Source organism: Corvus moneduloides, chromosome 1 (assembly GCF_009650955.1).
Source record: "Corvus moneduloides isolate bCorMon1 chromosome 1, bCorMon1.pri, whole genome shotgun sequence".
In the NCBI taxonomy this organism is placed as follows: domain Eukaryota; kingdom Metazoa; phylum Chordata; class Aves; order Passeriformes; family Corvidae; genus Corvus; species Corvus moneduloides.
Genome location: NC_045476.1, coordinates 86,418,124 through 86,438,369, shown reverse-complemented (window position 1 = coordinate 86,438,369; position 20,246 = coordinate 86,418,124). Strand labels below are relative to the sequence as shown.

At 39.2% G+C, this 20,246-nt stretch overlaps 1 protein-coding gene across 4 annotated transcripts in view; it reads left to right on the top strand.

Moving 5' to 3' along the window:
- The window catches only part of TRIO (trio Rho guanine nucleotide exchange factor), a 251,433-nt gene that overhangs the window by 178,543 nt on the left and 52,644 nt on the right, over positions 1–20,246 (top strand). For all 4 annotated transcript variants that reach the window (XM_032117844.1, XM_032117852.1, XM_032117845.1 and 1 more), the window contains exon 34: positions 3,377–3,620. In XM_032117844.1, the coding sequence (XP_031973735.1) occupies positions 3,377–3,620 (244 nt within the window). The remainder of the gene's footprint in view (positions 1–3,376; positions 3,621–20,246) is intronic.

The window sequence follows — 20,246 nt, the reverse complement described above, 5'->3', positions numbered from 1 at the left end:
AGGGGATTAATGATTTTCATGCTTGAAATAATTGAGAAATCTTGTTAGCTTCTCTTTGCTTTCCTTTCTTCTTAATGTAAAATTACCATGGAAAACTAAATTTCATTTGCAGTCCTGAGAGGTGTTATATGGCCTGATGTAAAGGCTCTTGAATATCTGGTCAGTCATGATGTTCACAGACAGTGGTGGCAGATGGTGTGTTAGTGTGGTGTTTGCGTGTTCGTGTCGCTTGTTTTTTTCTTTCTCTCTACAAGCGACGGTGACTAAAAGGCCTTAGAGAGGTGAACATGGATGGTTAACATTAATTTCGGCAACTGCAAGGCACTGTGTCCCATGATAAGCTGTTTAATTAAACCTTGTGCCTTTTTTAATCTGCATTTCTGTTTCTGTCTGGCTTTTGTTTCTCATCTCTCCTCTGTCTCTCCAGTTTCCATGTTTCAGACATAGCATCATTTATTTTTATCATGCATGATTAATTCAGTTTACATAAAGGGTTTCTTGAGATGGCTGGATAAAGTATATAAAGCCTTTGTTCAGCCTAAATTTGGATTTAGATGGTTTGTAACTCTTTTCCCTTCAGTGCAAATCAGTCTCCCAATTTCTGCTGTGCCTCTTGCTCTTCCCTCCAGCTAGCCTGGAGAGCCTTGCCAAAGCTGTCCAACAACAGCTGTTGAGCAACACGCTTAATCAGACACTCCCTGCTGTCCAACTGCATTTAATCAGTGTGAAAGATGAAACTGCTCTCAGAAAGTGTGCTATGGAGAGAAATCAAGCAATGAAACAGAGGAAAGACGTGTTTCCTAACCACTACTGTAGTAGGCAGAAAGAAGGGAAGTTAATCCAAAGGAAGGGAAAATTGGTAAATGCTTTTTTTTGCTCAGCTCTCCAAAGTGCCATGTGTGTGTGCTGGGTACAGAAATCATTGTTTTTGGTGTCTTAGGCAGTAGTGGAAAAGTTCTGCACTAAGTTGCATGTAACAGCATAGGTGCATGTTTGAGGATGGTGTGGATCTAACAACTCTGTGCAAGAAGAGTCTTACACACTGTACTGAAGTGTGAATGAGTATTGGATTTCGGTGGAATATTGAACAGCTAGGGTATCTGATTCCCACACTGATAGACTAGGAATTTATTGTACTTTAATAGTATCTGACATGGCCACTGACAGCCTTCATTTGCTTTTTCCTTTAGCTTAATGTTATATAAAATGCTTAGAGAACATAAAATCTGAGATCGTACCTTGTGTTTTATTAGGGAAGGAGAAAAAAGAACATCTGTATTACCAAAACATGTGGCCATTGCACCAGTCACAAAATATACTTTAATCTCTATTTGTAGGAAGTGAAGGGTCAGGAAAGCAAAAAAAGCACCAAAGATATACTCCTGTAGGTATTTAGGAGGAAACATAAGGACTAGATGCAGTATCTGGAAAGTGTCAGCTTGTAACTATGCTTGCACTGGATGGGATACGGACCTCCTGAGAAAAATTTGGTCTGCCCCGGACACCTTGTGAAGTCGTACTTCATCAGCTTTTTTTGTTAGCCCCCATCAGGCATACAGATGGTTTCAATTGTTTCTGAGTTGGTCTGACAAAGGCTGTAACATAAATCAATACCAGAAAACAAGGGAAAGCTCTTTACTTTTTCCCCTTTGCATAGGTTTGCATGGACTAAAAAAGAGAGTGTAAGGGAGCAGGAAATACTTTAATGAGGGAGGAGGTAACATGTTTTGAAGATGTACCTCCCCTGTAATTTGCTTATTGGGGCTGTCCGAAGAGACAGGGTAGAAGGAAGCAATGTGATTAATTTTTAGCCTGGATCTAAACGGGTACAACTTGATTTATCTTCCTTAAACACTAGATGTATGAGGGTTTTCTGCCCTTCTTGGCCCCAGCATTCCCTCAAGAAAACTTCTCCTCCTTTGTGAGCACACACAAGCAATGATAGCCAGTGAGATTAGCAGGCAGATACGATGGGAAAGCTCTGGAGTTACTGCAGCCCATCTGCTAGGAGTTATGTTCTGTCATTTGTTGCAGACTTGAGGAAGAGAGGGTTGGAATTGTTCTTTGATTCTTACTGGGATTTTGCTGGTTTTGTCATTTGCTCTGAAATACTTGCTTGATAACAAATAGCATTTTCCTAGAAAAGTTTCTGTCCAGCATTTCTGTTCCAGGCTTGTAACGAACACTAATAAATAAGAAACAATGCAGTCTCTTATCTCCTTTTTCTGAAGCTCATGGGATGTAGCTGGCAGCCATGAAACAGTCAAAACCAACATGGAAGGAGCTGTGCAGTGTGCTGGTGTGGCACTTGATTCTAGACATGATGCAGCTGGAACTCTCACAAAATTCCTTTGTCAGTGTAGGGCATTGCAGGATTGCCCCACTGAGCTGAAGGAGTTTGGTTCAAAATTACTGAATTCACAGAAGCTGAATACCAGCTGAGATTTGGTATGAGTGTTGCACCGAAGCAGCCAGAGCTATAGAAGTACTCACACATGAAAAACTGAAGTAGCCTGGAATGCCATTGCCGTAAGGAAAAAGGAATTCCAGGACTGCTTGCTTAAGTTGAATGGATGCTTTGGCACTGAAAAATCTTGGGAACTTTGCAAAGTTCTGATAGTAATTTTCATTTCACATCAAAGCAGATGAAACAATCAAAGAGAGGAAACTAAAGCTTAGGCAAAGTTATTCAAATGAAGTGTTTTGAAGAGGGGGAGGAAACCCCTAAGCTTGCATGCTTTTAATTCAAGTTTGTGCAGTTTTATTTGGGGAACCAACAAAAATGTGAAAGTTGTAAGCTGTGTGAATTTTCTATTAAATAGTTAAGTATTTGGGAATGTTATGTGAAGAACTTTATGCTGACTTTTATAATTGTGTATGGTGTGTCCTGGATGATTTTGTGTCCTCTGTGTATAAACTGTGAGTAGGGTAGGAATAAGGCAATAAGTTCATTTGAAAAAACTCCCTCCTGCTGTCTTGAATTTGCAAGATGACAAAGCTCATGAGTGACTCTATTTAGTAATAGCTGACCTTTTTTTTGCTAATTATCACACATAAAATATATTCAGAAGCGACTGCTACTTCAGCTTTTGGGATAAGGAGCAGTCTAGCAAGAAAAACTGCTTAAATCCTCCGCCCAGCACTGTCACAACCAGTGTGCTTTGAACAGTAGGTAGAGACAAGCAGAGTTAGAAATCTGTTCTAAAACGCCAGAACTGCCTGATTTTGAAACAATCTCTTCTTGATGTGGAAAGTCCCAGAAGCCTGCTATCTCATCCAAAATATGAATCCTGCCAGCAGTCCTAAATAGGTAACGGTGCGTGACGGTTTGATAACGAGCATTCATCTGGCTTCTCCTTGTTTTGTCCCCTCACAGTTGTCTGGTGGGTGCGAGCTGACGGTGGTAATCCACGACTTCACTGCCTGCAACAGTAATGAGCTGACAATCCGCCGTGGGCAGACAGTGGAGGTCCTGGAGAGGCCCCATGACAAGCCCGACTGGTGTCTGGTCCGAACCACAGACCGGTCCCCAGCTGCGGAAGGCCTGGTCCCCTGCGGGTCCCTCTGCATCGCTCACTCTCGCAGCAGTATGGAGATGGAGGGCATTTTTAACCACAAAGGTAAGGAATGATGGGCACAAAGCCTAGTCATCAGCAGTGTGAGTTTTGGGTAATGGAGAGTACTGTGCAAATGGCAGCTTCGGTGTTCATGCGCTGCCTTGTTTTCCGCAACCATGCTGTCTATTCCAAGAATAAGCAGTTGGCAGTTCTCAGCATTAAGTGGCTGAAGATAGGGAAGAGGTTTAAGCAAATTATATCTTAGTGAAGAGTTATGTATCACATTAGATCAAGCTGCAGTGATAGGAAAATCTGTACCTGAGACGTGCTGAAAGTGGGGAGGGAAGAAAATCTCCAGCATGGATTATCCATGGTTCCTGAGAAACTCTGCAGTAAGAAGTGTTGACAACATCAGGTTCATCAATGGAAAAGGTAAATACACTCATTCCTATGCCCTGGCAAAGGAATTGTTCGTTTGGACGTCTGTATTTTACTTAACTGAGCTTTTTGGAGTAGCATTGGCACACTCATCCCTTTTTCCCAAAGCATCTCTGAAATCTTACTTTGGTTTTTTTTCAGATGCATGAAAGAATATTCCCCTGAAGGGTGCAAGAAAAATCTGATGATTTTTTGAAAGGTTTTAGGGTTTTAGTGTGCTGTAATCTTTTGACTCTCTAAACTACCCAGGCTCAAAGAGTAGATTTTTATTAGAGAAAATGCTTGCTTGCTTCATTTGCAACTACTTGAGTTTGCAGGCTGTGAACAGGAAGAAATGTGAACTTATAAAAAAATATAGGAGGAAAAAACCAGAAAAATAGTTCATCAGATGGCATTTTGTCACATGTGCATTTCAAAGAGTTTGTTATTGCAGGTAACAAGACTATCAGACAAGTGATGCTGGGAAAAATTTGTCTTCCAAAACACAAAATTCTGGTTTTAGAAAGTTTTCCATAAATTTAACGACAATTTTTTCAATTATTCAGTCCATTCCAGCTATTACAATTTTTCCCGTGTTTTTTTAAGACACTGTATAAATATGCTTGACTAAAACAGGAGTGAGTCTGTGTTTCTTACATTAGGGTCAGGCACAGCAGGAACTTCCTGAATGCAGGGTGATTAGGGGCTGAGGGGGAGTTTGAAGGATTGAGCTGTATAGTTGTAGTAGTCTTTTGTCATTTTGTGTCATATAATAAATTGGATAGGGAAAGCTTGCAGATATTCTGATGATAAAATTGGAAAATGTAGTTGGGTAACGCTGAAACTTTTATTCTTGGGCTAGGGGGTGAAATCTGGATTTTTTTTTTTAACAACACTCACAGTATTGATAAATCTAATTTCCTTTGGCGCTAAGGGACTTCACATTTGAATGCAGAGAATTTTATTAGGAGAGGCAGATTGTACTGGACTATATATGTATGTATTTATATATTATATGAAATACATTGAGCCTGTCAGAATCCTGAGGGACAGACAGAGCTGGTTTTGTGTTTGAGAAGGTACTTTTATTAATCAAACCAGTGGATGTGACCTGTAATGCTTTTTTTCTTCAGCATTTGTTTAGGGAAAGTGGGGCAGAGCACTTCAAAGATACTTTACTTTGTTTAACATGGTGCTTTGAAGTAAAGAGCATTAATTAATTATATTAATCACGGACACTGAAGAAGAAGAGAAAGCCATTGCTAGAATGAGCATAATTTGCAGGGTTGAATGCAGCCTCAGAAGTGCCTTCTGTCCCTGCCACAGGCTTCCTGCGGGATGTTGTGGTATGCCATCCTAATCCCAACTGATAAGAAGCAGCTGCTAATTGTTTATTCCCACATTGCTGGGTGTCAGGCTTTAGGAGATGGATGTTTAATTTGTAAAGTTTGCCTTGCTGTGTGACTGAAGTGAGTGTGAACTGTCTTGAACATGCAAGCTGTTACATAATGTTAAGTAATCTGGGGAGGAAAAAAAAAGCGTAGACAAGACACTTGAAACTACTGGATATGTTTCACTTTGGTCCCTACCTCATCCTTCTATTGCTTGAAAGAGATTGATAGTGTTCAGTTCACTGAGGGATTATAAAAATTAAGCAAAACCAGTGGAGTGCTTTGATTTTATTTTTCCCCCATAGTGAAATGTACCTCAGACAATCCCACAAACCAATTATTCATTCTCAAGTGCTGCATTTGATTAAATAAAGCATCGGGGAACATGCTAATCAGAAGAATGGAAAAACAATTACATGATCTTCTCAGAGTTGTTCACTGTGGGTATTGATTGAGGTATGAATTCCTAAAAAACAAAACAAATCCTTTAACAAAGAACAAGTGAGTGACTTACATAATTTTAAGTCAGTCCATGTTCTTGGGTGCATAATTTTTCATGTACTTCCTAGATTTCTAGTACTTAATCTTATACCTTCAGTCTTTATAATACAGATTTTCTTTTCCTTTTTTGACAGTAATTCAGTAAAACTTCCAGAGTTTTTGAGAGATTCAACAAATTAGGATTTTGAGGTCTGAAAATACACGTCCTATGTGAGGCTCACAGTGTGAGCATCAAGTTGGAGTAATTCTGTACCGTTCATGAGAATTCATTAAGACATGAGTCTAAGACATGAGTTGGGAGAGGCTGAGGGAAAGATAGGGTTTATGTGTTGCAGGGGAAAGGAGGAGGTGATCACCATCAGAAGTGGTGGGGTTGGCTACTTGGATGTAGAGCGCTTAGCCCATACAGATGGCTTGCTGAAGAGTTTTGCACTCCTTTCAGTATCTACAGACCCTACAGTTTTGATCTTTTCAACAGTGTTTATCAGTAGCACCCCTTGCCAGCAAAACAAGTTGGAAAGTCACAGCATATCAGAGGTGAAATGAGCTTCAAAGTTTTGAAATGGCAAACCTCTTGTAATTGACAGCTGGTTCTTACGGTGTGTCAAACCACATTTCATCATTGAGTACAGAAATGTTGGGTGATACTTAATGCCTTAAATAATCTGAAATTATTACCCAAAGTAGGAAAACATGCAAGATTACTAAAGCAGAAAATATGTTCAGTGGAGCCTAGTTCTAACAGTTGATCTTGGCCATTCCTCGTCTGTCCACACATTATCTGTCAACCATGAAAGGTGATGTTGTTTTGTTCTCATGTTAAAAGACAGCCCCAAAAATGACCCTCATCAATTTCCTACAAGGATAGGTGTTCCTTCTCTTCTAAGAATGTGTATTATCTAAAGCATCTAATCAGTATGAATGGATTAAAAAAATATGCATTTACAGTCTCTTCAATCTCTAAAATTTCATGGTAGTTAAGATAATAAACACTTCGTTAAGAGTATGAGGAAAGCATTGCACAGAAAAGACATTCACTAGGGCAGTAGTAACTTATGGGGAGAGTTGATTCCGGGTTCCTCACCTCTTGCTTGCGCTGGATATCAGATCTATTTTTGCAAGTTATTTGGGTCATTTAATCAATTTGATGTGCAGTTTACAGATGAATACATTTTTTAAAAATCTAAATCCCTTTTATAATAGGGGGAAAAGAGAAACAAGTGGGTAGTGAAGAGGCTGAATAGCAGTTGGTGCACTCTACAAAAAATAAATCACCAGCTCTGGAAGAACATGTTTTTCACAAGTAATGCATAAGGCAACATTTTTTCTGCAGTCATTTCACGCATGTTTTTGGGTGTGGGGGAGAAAGATTGTTCCTGTTGTTTTATTTGGTGCTTCTCTCTTTTTTAACATGGGTTTCTTTTCATTCTGTGATACATTCTTTTTTATATGTGCAGTTCTCTTTCTTTTCTTTGCAGGGCATTTACATTGCCACAGAGCTTCAGGTAAAAGGCAGGGGACAGGATTCAGTATAATGAAATTGAACATGCAAGCTCAGAAAAATTGGCAGCTATTTAAAACTGTTTGTGAATGTCTTGCCTGTTTAGATCACAAGTTTACTGTCTTTTCTGAATTTGTGAGTACTTCTGAAGTCCATCATATCCCTTCTGTAGGAGCTACTATTTGGAGAGCTACAAAGGCTTCAACAAGCCTTTGCTCATGAGACTTACATTTATGTCTCCTTTAAGTTACAAGATTTTGGGGCGACCATGTCTAATTGCCAATTCATGTTACTATCTGTTTGTTTCAAAACTTGGCCCCAGAAGTCTTTTGTTTACCTGAAGGTACAGTGTTTGCCTGTGTTATGCCATCGCATAACCCAGGGATCTGTATAGGTTTGTTCAAAGCTGAGAGGTAGGTGGTGTCTTAGTAACATGGTGCCAAACCACGCACCACTCACATACTGAATACTGGCTTTTGATTTTACTCTGTTCATGGCTGCAGTATCCTCAGAGAAATGTTATTTCTGTAGTCTTTTTTTTCCAAATGTAGTCTCTCTCAAAGAATCTTAACATAATAAGGCAGATCAGATGGCTTTGCAAGACAAAGGTTAACAAATCCATTCAAGTAGCTGTGTAGTAAGCCATTTTCTACACCTGCAAGATGGGAAGGAGTGATGTAGGGCAGGTGTCAGAGCTCTTCTTGAATTGCTGTAGGGACCTTCTGTTCAGGAATTAAGGAAGACAAAAATTGTTATGGGTGACCTAGAGATATTTCCCCAGAAGAGAGAGAGATTTTATAGCTGAGGCCACAGAATGGGCTAAAACAGAGTCTTTACATTAAGTAAGCTTGCTCTCACACAATTGAATACCAGTTTTCAAGGAAAGGAGGGGAGAGTAAAGGTAAAAGTCTCATGTGTGATTGAGAGCTCTGAAAGTTGTCTTTGAGAAATTGAGCTTTTCATGTTGAGTTTAAATACTGTTCAATCTAGGAAGAGGAAGCTCTGTGTAGCAGTAGGAGAATTTGATAGAGCAAAATGGGAATCAGTTTTAATAATTGAAGAAGGACTCCCTTTTTGTAGTGGAAGAAAAGAAGGACGACTTGGGCAGCAGTTGTTTGCTTGCAAGCAGAGGGAGGCTGTAGAAGGGGGGGATTTGCTGTTTTGAGACTGCAAGCAAGTGAAGCATAGGCCATGTGTAAGGAAAAAGGATCCCCACCCGTGGCTCCGAGCCAAAGCGCTGCCTGTGAGACTGCCTGACAGCGTTTGCAGCTGCAGGAAATGAGTTACAGCCCAGGCCAGAGGGGAAAGTAACTCCTGACAATGAGCTGGTGGGGTACGAGCTCTGCTGGGCTGCCTTGGGGCCAGGCGGCAGAAGGTGGGGACTGTAGTTTCCAGGGCACCAAACCAAGAGGGATCTGCTGCTGCTGCTACACAGACAAATGTGATTGCATGCAGAAAAGTGATATAGAGGAATATGTTGGAGTTGTACAAGACACCAAACCTTAATATAAAAATTCTGTTCCCTGATGAATCAATTACCTCCTTATAAAACTTCCAAATAACAGGCTGCCCATCTAGATAGCCAGCTGATAGAAAGCCTTACAAGGAGCCCATGAGAAGCAAAACTGAGCAGTCACTTGAATTTGACACTCCACATGTTTTAATTAAGAAAAAAATTGTAAAGGCTGTCCTGCAGTGTCAGTTCAACTTACTTATCAGGCAGACTTGAGCTTGAACAGAGATGCATGCATTTTAATAGCTGAAGTTCAACTTCACAATTACCAGTTGTTTTGAAAATGTAATAAATCATAAATTTTCATTTAGTCACAAATACTTTTCCCAAAAGCACTGCCAGTCTAATAGTGGCAAGGATGGTTTGAATTTAGGTTGTATGTGTGTGATTTTTCAAACGTTCTCATGCCTTAGTCCGGGTAAATAAAGTAGCTGCAGTATAAAGTAAAACAAGAATTCTCTATGCTGACTTTCCTACCTTGTGGTTTTAGTTGAGTTTGCAGTTAAAAACATCCTCTGAGCATAAGTAAACTTAAATAAAATGTCAGCAATTGACTGTGGTCCATTAGGTAATAATCTTTACATTGAGCTTTATAGCCAAACTGTGTCAGATAGTCAGAGTTAATAGCCAGATTCTAACTGAGCCTTGAGAAATAGCAAAGTCTGTATGAATTGCTTCCTTGGCGTTATGCAATCTTAAACTAGACAAGGAGGTTCAGTGAATCTCACCATTTGAATTTCTAGACAAGTTCTCTCTAAATCAAGTTCACATGTGCTCTGAAACATCATAGGATTGATTTCTGCATAAACCTGCCTTTAACTCCTGCATTATTCTTTTACCATAATGCAGCCTAGGAAGACTTGTGAGATATATCAGTATTTCCCATGCTGACTCTATTTGTGAGCATAAGTATGTGGTTAATTTGTCTCTGGAGTTTTTGTACATAGCTAATGAAAGGATTTTGCTCTGCTTGGGAGCTCAGTATTACAGCTGAGAAAAAGAAATTTTTATAATACTGGCTTGGATGTACTTTTGGTCCCAGACAACTGCCAAACATATTTCTCTTCTATATTGTAGTTGGAAAGGAAATCAGTGCATAAAAAGTATCTGCTTCAGAACAGATGTATTTGCACAGCTGATCTTTGGGAGGTAGAGGGTGGATATAAACCAGCAATTCTGATGGCTTTAGGTTTCCCAAGAGAGTTGTTACTTTGCTTGCAATTAGCCTTTCTTTGACAGCAGTTTCTTTTTCTAACCAAGGTTAGAACAGAGTAGAAACTCAAATCATATCCTGCAAATGCCGTTTCTATCTTGCAATTGAAGAAAACCTTCCTGAAGTGTTGTTTGCTTTCCTTAACTTGTCCCTCTTCAGGGGCAACAAACATTAAAAAATTGATGAAGTGTTGAGAATTACTTTGTGGGGGTGTCTTTGTTACCCACATTTGGCTTGCTGCTTCTTTTTTTTAAGGAACAGGCTAGAGCTGATGATCTTGTGTACCTTTTGGGACATCCTCACATTACATTACATCATCTGTCATCATCACTGCCTGCAGGTGGAACCAGCAGGATTTAGGGTTCCGCTGACTTCCTCCAATTCTGCTTTCATGAGGAGGCTGCTGAATGTGTTCTGCTGACTTCATTTCACTTTTCCTGCAAAAAGTAAAATATTATGCATGCTAAACTAGAAACGTTGCATCACTTTTAACGTAACTATCAGAAGCTTTTTTACAGATGCCCTTGGCATCTCTTAAGTTGTTGGCTCTATTATGCAATGTTTCGCTTCTATTTTGAGTGCATATTCACTGCCATAGGTATAATTACAATTCAGGACGTGCTTGTGTTTCCTCCTAGTTTTGAGTTGACTACAAATAGCAAGACATTTTCCTCTATGCGGAACAGCTATTGAACCTAAATTCATTATTGTCCAACGTGGAAGTTAAGCTAAAAAGTGATGGAATTCTTAGAGCAAACAGTATAAAAGAGGCTGCTGTGATAAATTAATAAAAATATTTAATGATCCCAGGAAAACACACTGATAATGCTTTTCAGAAACTTGCAGTCCGCATTTTCTAGGTTGGCTATATAATGGTTAACCCCTATAGCAACTGAAGACATTTTGCATAACTGACATGCAGGCATAAATAGTCAAGGTCATCTTAGGTAAACTTGAAATCAAATTATCCTTGATTACCAAAATCTTGTCATTTTTCCCTGTGGTTGTAAACGAGCTGTGGCCAACTTCTACTGTTCGTTAACCCTTTACAGTGCAGCAGAAATTGCCCCTGTTACAAGAAGAGCTTAAAAGTATGCCAGGTTTTCAAGAGCAGACTGGACAAAGCCCCAGGTATGCTGGTCTGATCTCATAACTGTCCCGTCCTTTTGAGCAGAAAGTTGGACTACATGGATTTTTGAGGCCACTTAAAACTTCAGTTATCCTGTGATCCTATGCTAAAATTTAGAATTGCTAACAGGGACTTGGTATGTTCGAAGTATTTCCTGGAGTCTTGAACTCTCCTTAGTGCCTTTGGGGCTATCAGAAATCATGAAGATTTTTGCCCCCAAATACATTTATTCAATGTAAGAAACGGGAAGGAATCATAAAAAGTATTTCTCCTCGTGAAAAACTCTAGTTGTGCTTGTTACACCATGCTGGGTGTGGTTACAACCTTACCAGGTGCATGTTCATTTTTTAATATAAACTTTAAAGTATCGGGGATACAGAGATTCTTTAAACACGGCGTCCAGGGAAATCTAGCTGCATGTAAGAACCTGCAAATATGCTGAAGGAGGGAAAGCTGCTAGGGAAGCCACATGGAAAGAGGGAGTAGTAAAGCTGAATAATCATTTGTTGCTTTTTACAGAAAAGCTTAAGGGGCGTAGAGGTATATGGGGTCTTCAACGTCTAAGTCCAAGCTGTTATTCTTCACTTTGTAAATAATGAGAGAGGATTCTAAAATGTTACATTTAGGGAATTTGTAGTGATGAAAAAGATCCTGAAAGAGAATGAGAAAGAAAGCGTAGCTCACTAACAAAAACAGTATATTAAGTAAAAAGGGTTAAAAAAAACCCCAAAACTAAATTGAAAACTAAAAGCTGAAGCTAGAATCATTTAGGTTGGAAAAGACCTTTAAGATCATCAAGCCCACCCATTAACCCAGCACTGCCAAGTGCACCATTACTAACTATGTCCCTCAAAGGAAGAATCACCTCCCTGTTGGTGAATTGAACCCTGGTCTCTGGCTTGACAGGTGGGGACTGGTTGACTAGATTGAAGTATTCTTTAGGCAGTATTAAACAGAAAAACGTGATTGATGAAAATTACCAAGTTGTTAACCACGTGTCTTAAAATTTTTATATGAGTAGCCAGTTTGTTTTTAAAGAGTTTATCTGTCATGGCATGACTTGGTTGTTGGTCGCTTCTGGTGTATTTTGTGCTCACATCTCTCGTTGTCTCAGAAGGAACAAAATACATGTACTTTAAATGCTGGTTGATTTAGTAGAACAGGCTTAGGTGTGTTTATCCTTTCATCCTAAAGATGTGGCAGGACTACATATAGTCATGCCAGAGTCAGTTTGGAAAGCACTGGCTCAGAGCTCTGTTTACAGTCTCAGAGTAACTTCTAAAGAACCGGTGTTTACAGCAGGTGGTACCCTCAAGGTGTGTGATTTGCTGTCTTTGTGCCATGGTTGCTTGCTTAAGTGAATGCCCAGGCAGTGGGATCCAGTGCTCATTCACATCACCTTCTTAAGACTTTATGGAAGTTACAGTTCTCAGAACTGGAATAAATTAACAGCAGCAGCATTTGACTGTCTTTTGCTGTTTGTGCCTTACTCTGTTATTGTTAACATTTAGCAATCTGAAACTTCTACCATGATGGCATTCTTTGCTCAAGAGGAACTAACTAAGAAAAGAGAATGTGGAAAAATGTTGTGTCAGTTAAAACAATTTTCTGGCACCTGAATTTTAGTTGCTGTCCTAAAGGAGCATTGTTGTCTTAACTGAGTGTAGTAACCTACTGAAATGTCTAAAGTGCAGGCTCAGAGTTGTTATTTCATAACTACATTTTCACAATTCTGCTAAGGGATGATGTAATTTGGAGGAAGTTTACCCTTTTCAATTTTGTCAGCTGCGTGATCACATTAATTTCTTTGGTTCAGAGCTAATTTTCTTTTAAACGGGTGTAAAACGTTCTCTGTAATGCAAACATAAATGTCTTGCCTTTTTCAGGGCTGAATTATACTACATTTATAATTCAGAGTAGATATTAAAAAATTGTTAATTACAATGCAGAAACTCTCACATTTGTGGAATTATTTGACAGTACACAATTTCAAGTGTTTCTGTGTTTTATCATGTGATAGGCGATGTATAATAATAAGCCCCAGTCCTGTGGATTTTTTGCTTCTCCTTTCTGTTGTGCCTATGGTAAAGCTAGCCTCCAAATATACTTAAATGTACTTAGTAACAAATCTGTGTTTATAATTTACAAAAACATGGCATCTGAAATCCAGGCTTAGAGTGAGAGAGAAAAATGCCTGTTTCTGGTTTTGCTCTCCTGTTAGATGCAGTGCAGAGGAACTGAGTAGGTTGCTTCATTTTGCTATGGTATCTTTTCATATTAAAGGAAGCTGTGAAAGTATGTAAGGGTTTTTTGTGCTAAATGCTTCCATTTGAAATCCACTCAGGTGCTTTCAGAGCCCACGTGCCTTTCCTGTTTTCTGAAGCAGCAGGGTGTTGGGTTGTGGCTGGGCTCCATCTGCCACACCTAGGAGTGCCATACGATTTAACCGAATCTGTTACAGGACTTGTGGTAAGCAGTACTGAGCAGAGACAAAAGGAGGAGAGGGTGGCAGCGAAGTAAACCTTTGTAACTAACCAAATGGCATTTTTACAGTTTGAACTGAGCAGAAGTAGAATAAGAAAAGTGTTTTTGTCAATAATACCAAGCAGCAGGTAGCCCACACAGCTGGAAGAAGTAAATGCTCCAGATGCATTTGTATGGAACTTCTGCATCAGTATTTCTTACAGGGAGTATGTGTCCCTTTTATAAAGCTTTGCTTTTGTTGTTTTGGGTGTTTAATGACCTGGTTTGATCTGGTAGAACTGTTCATTTTCCTTTTAAGTGACTTAAAAGAAATTAATTTTAAGTCAAGAACAATTCAGTATTCTGAGCACTTCTGATTAATGTATTCTTTTGTCTTTGACTGCATGCATTTTTAGTTAAGATAATTACCTAAGAGACTTATGTTAAAAAGAATCCAAACCTCCTGTATGTGAAGCTAAAACTGGTTTGGAAAATTAAAGCTTGTTTTGACCAGATTTTTTTTTCCACACCAAAAGGCTGTTTCCCCTTGGGGAAATAAAGAAAAAAATGAACGATGAAGGGTGACTTGTATAATAAAATTAATGTAAAAAACTGAGTGTTTCTTCAAGATGTCTCATTAGGACAGCAAATATTTCTTGCTTGGAACGCTTTTTGTGTTTTCTCCAAAGTAGAGATGACACATGGCCTATTCCTTCTACCCTCCCACCCCTTGCTAAGTACTGAATGTATGTGAAACAAAATTCCTTACACTCATCCAAAAGATTTTGTTTGAATTATCTAAAGCTGGTTTGTTGTGGTTTTGCTGACAGTGGCTGGGATCCTTCAAGCTGGTTTGGCAGTGGTGACTGTGTTGAGGAGTCAGAATTTTCCCAAAGCTTTTCCAGATAAACAGAAGACCAGGGACACTGAACATCTCATCATTTCTTTGAAAGGCCTCTTCCTTCTTGGGAGTGGCATATAGGCTCCAATCCCTTGGCTACAGCACAGAACAGAGTTAAAAATTCAAGTAAATAATAGCCAAATTATTAAGATGGGAGATAATTTACTGTGTCATGTGCTTTTTGATACTCTTTCTTACTGTAGGCATGAGCAACAGCTAGGGCATGTTCTGCAAAGCTGGAGACAGGAAGGACTTGTTTAGATCCTAGCCTGGCTAACTGCATAGTTGGATACATGGTTCATTTCCCAATATTTTTAATTAAAGCCTGAGTACTTCAGTGTCTTGATATCAGTTGCTCTTGACAAATGCTTTACCCAAGATGTAGAATGGAAGGCTATAAATCACCCAGCCGAAAGGATCTCTTTACCCTTAATCAGAAAATACTTTTCCCGGGTTTGCCAGCTAGTGAGATAGCCTGTGTGTTTTGTTGGAGGTAGCTATTGGTTGGAGATTTTAGGTTTGTTGTTTGGTTTGTGTGGTTTTTGTTTGTTTGTTTTTGTTGAAAAATACCAGTATTTTGGAGGGAGTTCTTGGAAATCTCAAATTAAGGATGTTCACACAATTCATTGCACAATACAATTTCTGACTGAGTTTAAAGTTTCTCTGGCAGCTGGCAGCAGTGGTGGTAAAGAACAGGAAACAACACTCTGAATGTTAAGTCCAAAGAGCCACTGTTGTAATGATTCCTCTCCTTGCAGACTGGCAGTGTTATTTATCTGTGAGACTGAGGAGCAACGAAGCTATTTTTTGGGAACAGGATGATCTTTGTGTGTGGAGCTAAAGAAACCAGATCCTAGAGGCACAGCTGTACCCCAAGCAGTTAAACTGTGCACACATTGTACACTGAGGAAAAGGCAAAGTTAGGCTCCTTTCAGAATTTTCATGGTGGTGTGGGAGCTCACCTTTGAAGATTTACCCTCAGATTTATTTATTGATGTGGTTTTGCTTTCTACAATTTCTTGATTGTATTAGAGTATTCTGGTGTGGGGCAGAGTGCCTAAGCTACCGAAGATAGGATTTATATGTGTGCTGGTTTGGACAAATTTGGAGGAAAAATACCATCTGAGAGAAGGCAGGTTACAACCAGCCCTCCCCCACCAGGTTCGGGAAAAAATGAATTTTCCTTGGAGGAAAGTGAAAGAGATAAAAACTATTTATTTAACAAACACACGGGAAAAGGACAACAATGCTAAATAATAAAACCTCTCGCTGTGGAGAGAAACCTGGGAAAATTTGAGAGTCTTTCCGTAGATCTCTCTCACCCCTCCTTGGAGCTGGGTCATGGGCCCACCTCCGGGTCTTGGTGGTGAACTCTCCCGAGGTGTTCTGATGTTGAAACGGTCCAGCAGAGAAAAAGGGGAAAAAAAACCCCGAAGTCCCAGGAAAACAAAAGTTCAACTCTCCGTCTCCCTCTGGAGAAAAAGAGCTGAGAAACTGGCTGAAAAACACAGGGTGCCTCTCCGCTCTCTCCTCCCTGCCGCAGAGTATAGAGGAGTCTGTATCTCTGTGTCCTTGAAACAAGCTGCAAACTGCTTTGAAAGTTTTGCTTGGTTTTTTCCTCTCCCCCCTCTCACACTCAGTTTAAAGGCACAGAAAGGCACAAAATTAGTTTCTGGGCATAGAGGAGCGATAGGGGATACACATCATAAAGTCATCCCAAGACAGTACGCAAAGTCTGCCTGATTTATTTATTATTTTTTTAAATGCAAAATGCATATTGTAAATAAAATTCCTATTGGTTTGTGCAATGTTGTTTAGTTCAAGAATTTTAATAGTTACGGATTTCTGTCTAACTTTGGCTCCTAGGTCTGGGTGGTTTTTGCTCCTGCATAATTTTGGAAGTCTGAATCTTTTCTCTCCCATACACAGAAACATGACTGAAAATTGTAAGAACTGTGCAATACTGAATCGTGGAAGCATTTGTCTCATAGATCACTTCAAAAATTGTTTAAAACTTGTGACATTTAGATGCTGGCAGAACCGAAAATAGAATTCAGTGTTCTATTAATTTCAGTTATCTTATAGGCTTCTCCCCTCTTAAGATGAATAAGAATTTTTAAAATAACTTTGTAGTACTGGTTCCAAAATCTATTAATTACTTTTGTAAATGGAATGTCAGGAATATGAGAGGGAAGATTCTGGAGAGAACAGATTTAGTTTTGCTTGAGAACAATATTGAAGCTGTGTTTTCTCATGCTATAATCTTTCAAACACAGACACCTCCCCACCCTGCCAAGACAGATATTAAGGAAGGAAGGTTGGCTCTTTCACTTCTTTCTCTTAGGTAACTCAGAATAGGTATTTAAATTTGAAAATTCTGCATTTTATTAGCTTCCCTCTCCTGTTCTGCTTGTTTTCACCAAGATGGTGCAAAATGTAATGGGACCTTACAAAGATTAAGTTGGAATGCTGTTTATCATTGTTTTAATATGATTCTATTATATATTTCAATTACCATGCAAATATCTTAGGAGTAAGAGAAATGCAATCAGCTTAACTCCAGTTGTCCTGTTAAATAAAAGAAGGAATGAATGTTTCCATTCGTACATGCAGGACTATTAATAGAAGCCTCACACGAGGTAGCACTTCCATAAGGAAGTTAATACAGTGGCAAATGGTGGGTGCAGATGCTTATACTTCAGGAGAATTTACAAATCTGTGCTGTCTGCCTAGGACCATAAGGAAGTTGTAGCAGTTAAGAGCTGGTACCTGTGAGAAGCTGAAGCTGGAATGAACTAATTTGTTGACTGTCAATGCCAGTGACTGGTGAGCTGTTACATCTGTGCTGGGGTGAGCTGGCAAAATATTAATACCTTAAAATGGTTTTGGTGGGCTGACACTGTCCATCAGTGATCCCTGAGATTAATTGCAGAAAGCTGATCCCGTTCCTTCACTGTAGTAATAGATACGGGCATCTGATGCTTCATTTGCGTCTGTCATACAAAGTATGTGCTACCTGATCCGCTCGGGATGCGCAGGGTTTTCTAGCTGGGGTTTTTTTGTTCCAGTTTCTTTGTTTAATCACTGGGATGTAGTCTTTCTTACAAAATGCTGTATTAAAATTGAGTGTGCTCTTTTGCCTGGAATTTTAAAATCTTCATGAAATAGACAAAATTTTCACCTGGACATTTATTTTGTCCGTATCCTAAATAACTGAGAAATATCTTAAATTTCTTGGGGTCTGAATGGCCATTCATTAGTACTTTTATTTCCGAAATGAAGATGATAGCTATCTACTTTTTTTAAAGGATATTATATAAACTGCATAACCAAGAAAATTCGTTTCAGCTTAAGGCAGTTAAGGCAAAAAAATGAAACAGTTAATTTTGCTTAAAAAAAATAAAAAAAGAGCCACAACTATTTCAACTTTTGTCAACTGCCACACATCAATATATGAATTTTTTTCATTGGTAGTTTCATCAGAGTTTGTTTTCCTGATGGCCTGTGGTCTCAAATGCTGAGCAGCAGATGAAGCAGGGGCAGCTCACTGCTGCTGTGCAACACGCCTTGCAGCCCAACCTCTTCTGCGCTGAGCTTGTGCTCTGTACCCAGCTGAGTTTTTTCCTAAAGATATTCTCCACGTAGATGTGTTCCTGTCTGTGGAATTAAGGGTACCTCATTGGTTTGTTATTACCAAGGATGAGTTCCTGCAAAAAACTGCTGATGCAGGGAGTTGCAGGAGGAGCTGTCTAGCAGACAGGGATAGCTAATGCAGGATATGGCACTGGAATACAGAAAACCGGATGGAGCTAAAGGACAAAGGGAGCTTTGTGGTAGAACCTGAGGTAAACCATGGAAAGACATTAATAGGCTGCCTGTTTGGGCATAAAATTACATGTATTGATAGAGGTCTCTGTCTCAGAAACTGAGAATTGTGATACATCTTGAGGAATTTTAAGTCTGATCTGAGTGATACTGCATAATGGTCCTTGCCTGTTAAATTAAGAAATGTTGGGTTTGTGATACAGAAGTCATCTGCCTTTTGCTTATACTTCAGGAGAATTTACAAGTCTGTGCTGTCTGCCTAGGACCATAAGGAAGTTGTAGCTTTTGTTTCAGTATATGCGTTGAGATGTTTTTTCACCAAATTCTTACCTAACGCACCCAGTGGCTCTGCACCACAGTCATATGGGGTCTGTTGTCTCCACTCCAGTGTTGCTGCAAAGCAACTGCATTTTACAAAAACTTTGTCATCCAAGACAACTGTGTATCTGTGATACTTTCTTCTTAACCATGTAAGCTGTGAAAAATGACCCTGAGACCGTCCATGCGGTCATTCTCTCTCCTTCACCACTTTGATTTGCTTGTCAGATTTTTCTCTGAGAAGAGAAGGGGTCAAAGCAAAACCTAAAAATAACAGTGTTTGCTTTCAGTAGGAACGGAAGAACTTCTTGCAATAGCAAGCTGCAAATTGTGTGGTTCCCAGAGCATTTATAATATCTTCCTGCATATATTATTGGTTTATAAGGGCAGTCTACATGCAATTAAAAAGCAAAACAAAACCAACCTAAAAGCAGTTTTATGTGTAAATTTTGCTCTCTTTTGGTCAGAAGTTTTCTTACATATGGAAAACAGTATTTCAAAGCTGTATTGATAACCTCTCTATCTAGATGTTGGTTAAAGGTGTGAGAGTTTTCCTGCAACTAGAATGGCTGGATATTCTCAAGTTTGCTCAATGTGCGTGGGAATGGTTGTGGAGCGAAAGAAAGGGATTGTTTAATTTTTTTTTTTTTCTTACTCATCTAGAAGCTAGAATGATTTTCAGATGTTCTGCAATTTCATGAAGAGTAAACTAGCCTTAGTGGAAGTCTCACTGTAGGTGGTAAACTATAAAGAACACTTATCCTGAAGAAAGAGAGGGTTTTTTCCTCTGCCTTTCTCACCCCCCTCCCAACACCTCCACCCTTAGGAATTCAGTGTCATTTGAAAGTTGGTTTGGGTCAAAAGAAATTAATCAAAAGTCAGAATTAATGGTTTCAGTGCAGGAGGCTATGAAGGAAAAACTGATTCAGAATTAGATTAGCTTTCCTTAGAAAGCAAAACATTATTCCTAGGTGGAGGGTGACCACAACTCTTCAGTACTATAGATATGATAAGGTGTGTGTACCCCACTTGTGTTACATGCTAATGATAAGCTTTTTTTGACTCTGGGATCCTATAGACTGTCAGTTCTGCATAAAATTCCTATTTATCCTTGCATTACATGCATTTGTTTGTGCTAGTATCATTGGCAAGCCCCTCACTGCTTGATTTTCTTCTTACCCTCTCTACATGTTTGTGTACTATATAGTATTGTTTGTTCAATCTCACTTTGGGCTTTTTTTTCGCCATGATCATATAGTATTAGAAAGCATTTCATTTCCGTTTTTACAAAAACTTAATTCTTGCTTTGGCTGTTTATCTATCTAGTGAATGTAGCTTTATGTAGCTCCTTTAAAATTAGCTTTAAAATAATGTGTTCAGGGGAAGAAACCAAGCATCTTTCCTAGGTTTGCATAGCAAAGAAAAAAAACTAGAAACATAATCAAATATTTATAGACAAATGCTTTTGTGGCATGCTAGGTGAAGAATGCGTGTACAAAAAATAAAATACATGCAGT